The sequence below is a fragment of the Nilaparvata lugens genome, chromosome X (genome assembly GCF_014356525.2).
Source record: "Nilaparvata lugens isolate BPH chromosome X, ASM1435652v1, whole genome shotgun sequence".
In the NCBI taxonomy this organism is placed as follows: Eukaryota; Metazoa; Arthropoda; class Insecta; order Hemiptera; family Delphacidae; genus Nilaparvata; species Nilaparvata lugens.
Window position 1 is genome coordinate 93,018,198 of NC_052518.1, and position 3,694 is coordinate 93,021,891.

At 35.0% G+C, this 3,694-nt stretch overlaps 1 protein-coding gene across 1 annotated transcript; it reads right to left on the reverse strand.

Annotated features, from left to right (window-relative positions):
• Positions 1-2,995: 2,995 nt before the first annotated feature.
• Positions 2,996-3,694, reverse strand: LOC111043494. Its single transcript, XM_022328456.2, has one exon. The coding sequence runs from the start codon at positions 3,692-3,694 to the stop codon at positions 2,996-2,998; it is 699 nt and encodes a 232-aa protein (XP_022184148.2).

The window sequence follows — 3,694 nt, forward strand, 5'->3', positions numbered from 1 at the left end:
GCGACATATAGAAAGAATCTCCTGAATTTTTCCTTTCTTGGACGAGGCGGAATAAAGTACCCTCCTGTACGTAGCATTGGGTGACGTACTTCATAGATGAATTCATTGAGATCTTGGCCGCTTTCTTTGTAAAATAGTTCTAGCACTTTGTGAAAATATAAATACCTTAATGGTAAGATATTTCTATCTCTGAATAGAATGAGGGAATGATGTCGAGCTGTTTTCCTACTTATCACTCTCATTATGAATTTCTGGCCTACTACTAAGGGATTGAGTGTTGTTATGTAAGCCCCTCCCCACATTGCAATGCCATACTGTAGCCTGCTCTCTACTAGTGCATGATACAACATGGTTAAAACATGGTCAGGACAAAGATTTCTCAAAAAGTAAAATTTCCTGCATGCTATGACTAATTGTTTTTTTAGATTCTGTATATGTTCGTTCCAGCTCAATTGCGAGTCCAATGTTAATCCTAAGTATTTAAGGGATTTTGCTTCAGTGATTAGTCTGCAGTCACAGTTATCCCTATTATCACAATCTGGGCTATGGAATGGTAGACATAGAGGAATTGGTTGCGGCCTCAGATCAATCCTGAGTATTTTTGATTTATCGATATTTAGTTGTAAATAGTTGTAACGGAGCCAAATATTGATTAGTTTTAGGTCTTCAAGTATATTTGTTTGTAGTTGTGGTTCTGAATCTGTGGTGTAGCATAGAGCAGTATCATCGGCATAAGAAGTGAGAGTGCCTTTGAAGTTACCATTGCAGAGGTCATTGATATAAACAAGAAAAAGTTCACTTGATAGAGCTGACCCTTGAGGCACGCCATTTTTTATGATAGCTGAATTACTCAAGGAACCCCTCACATTAACTTGCTGAGAACGTCCCGATAGAAAGCTCTCAAACCAGCTATTACATACACCCCTTACGCCAGCATCATACAGTTTTCTCAGTAACTTTCCGTGATTGACACAGTCGAAAGCTTTCCTGATGTCCAGGAATAAACCTGCGACTTTTTTACTCTCGTTCACACCAATAAAAAATTTAGAAATCACCCTTTTCATAGCATCTTCCGTTTTAAACCCAGCCCTGAACCCAAATTGGTTGTTGCTATAAAATTTAATAGATTTAAGATAATTCTGTAATCTGTTCTTGACTATTTTTTCTAAAATTTTTGAAAAGACAGATAATAAAGCTATGGGTCTGTAATTATTCATTAATTTTGTGTCTCCTCCTTTAAATATGGTTATTACAACACTCTCTTTGAGTTGACACGGATATGTCCCTGTTAAAAAACTCAAATTGTATATATAAGATAGAATTTTTGAGAGAGGTTCTTTTGCAGCTTTAATTATTGATGTTGAATCCCATCTTTACCCGGCGATTTTCTACTTTTAAATCCATTAATTATTTTCAGTATCTCAGATGGAGATGTCGGCGTAAAGAATAGGGAAGATCTGGGTCGATTTTCAGTGAATGTATTGTTATATATGATGTAATCAGCTTCGGATGTAGTAGAATTATGATCTGAGACTAGATTTGTGAAAAAGTTATTGAATTCATTAGCTATCTCTGCTTTATCTGTAATAGTTTCACCTCTAGCATTTGTTATTTGCTTAATATCGGTGGTCTTCTTCCTCATACCGATAAGAGAGTCGACGATATGCCAGCTCTCCTTCGTATTGTTTTTCAGTTTGTGATAGGTATCGAGATAAAATTTCTCTTTCGTTTCAATGATTTCTTTCTTTAAGATGTTACGCAAAGTATTGTATTCTAATTTTAAATTTTCATTTCTGGGATCCTTGAAAAATTTTTTAGCTAGAGCATTTTTGTTTTGAATTTTCCTGAATAAATTGTGATTCATCCAAGCCTTTCGAAATTTAACCCTATTAGATAATCTTGTTTCGTCTTTCGAAGATTTATCCATACATTCTTTTAATTTGTTAATGAAATAATTAAAAGCTATATCCACGCTGGTGCATCTATAAATATCAGACCAGTCACAGTTCATAACTAACTTCGCAAATTTATTTTCATCAATTTTTTTATAATGTATGGTGTTCGAAGTAGTATTTTCTAAAATATCAGTGAATAATTCTAACATAGAGTGATCTGATATGTCATTATGACAGACTACGCCTTTAAAATTCATTATGTTTTGTATTCTGGAGCTTGCATGAATGAATAAATGATCCAAACAAGATGATGACCTGTCTGTTATTCTTGTGGGTTCGTTTATGTATGAATCAAAACCTTGACTATTCAGAATGTATTTATATCTATCCACTATAGCAGCGGGACTTGTTAAATCTATGTTCATATCTCCAGTGATGATAACGAATTCATTTTCTGTTTTGACTAAAGTGTCGCTCAGTTCGTTTAAAAAAGAGTCTATTTCAACTCCCGTAAATCTATAGAATGCCAAAAGACATATATCAAAATTGTTTATATTACAATGCAATTTAATTCCATCAGCCGAATTTAAGTTGAGCTTCTCAAAATCTACTCTTAACTCTTTCTTGACATAAACAGCCACTCCCCCTGCTCTATAAGAATTGTTGCAGTTTGCATAACATATATAGCCATCTATTTTAAAAAAATCTATTTCATGATCATAAATCCAAATTTCGCTCAATACAACAACATATGGAAGAGAATCCAATAGGCTCAGTTCTAGTAGTAATGAATCAAAATTTTCCCTCATACTCCTGATATTCAAGTGCAAACATAGATAGAAAAGATTTATCACCGTCTTCCATTAAAAACCATCAAAATAGGTGGTAATTAAATTTTAAAAATCTAAGATAAAGCACAAAAACACATGTAGTATAAATAAATAAATGATAGCGTTGAAAGCATGTAACTGAGATTTGAAAAATTAAGAATATCATAGTCTTAAAGTACAGTAAGTTCATGGAAAAATAAAAGAATAATAATAATAGAATGAAAAAAGAAATAGGGAAAACCATTATCATCATTATTAACAATATTTGTACTACTTGGACGTGTCAACTAGCTTGTTCAAGTCCTGGACGGTCTCTATGACAATTACAGGTTGTCCATCCGTGCGCCTAGCTAGCACCTTGCCATTTCGCACCCACAAGTACTTGAAATTTCCCTCACCTTTAGCCTTTTTCGCCAACGCTAGGAGACGTCTTCTTTCGGGACATAAGCTCTCGTTCAGGTAGATTGGAGAGATCTGCTGATGTCCAAGGTGTCGCGTAGAGAAGTCCCTCTTTATTCTTCTTTTTTGCAGCAGGGCCTCCTTGTCGAAACGCCTAACGAATTTGGCTATAATTGCAGGCGGTCTGTCTCTGTCTTTGGATGGAAGTCGGTGACAGTTGTCGATCAGCTTCTCGTCGATGGGATGATCCAACGCTTTGCTCACTGCCAACACCAGGCTTTTCACGTCCTCATTCGCTTCAGTTGGAATTCCTTGAATTTCGACACAGTTTACTCTCGAATATTGTTCTAAATTGCATACTTGTTTTTGAAGTTTGAGATTTTGGGTTTTTAATAATGCTATTTCTTCGTTCTGTTTATCTATTTTTTGTAAATATAAGTTCAATTTGCTGTCCTGTACCTCGATTTTTTTTAATATGCTCTCAACATCGTTGTGGCAGAAATTGATGGATCCTCCTAGATCCTTCTCCAGTTGCTTCGATTGCTCCTCCATATCGCTGAGCTTTTTCAT

Excerpts from the sequence above, each read along its gene's own strand:
- LOC111043494 (XM_022328456.2), bottom strand. The coding sequence starts at position 3,694 with ATGAAAAAGCTCAGCGATATGGAGGAGCAATCGAAGCAACTGGAGAAG.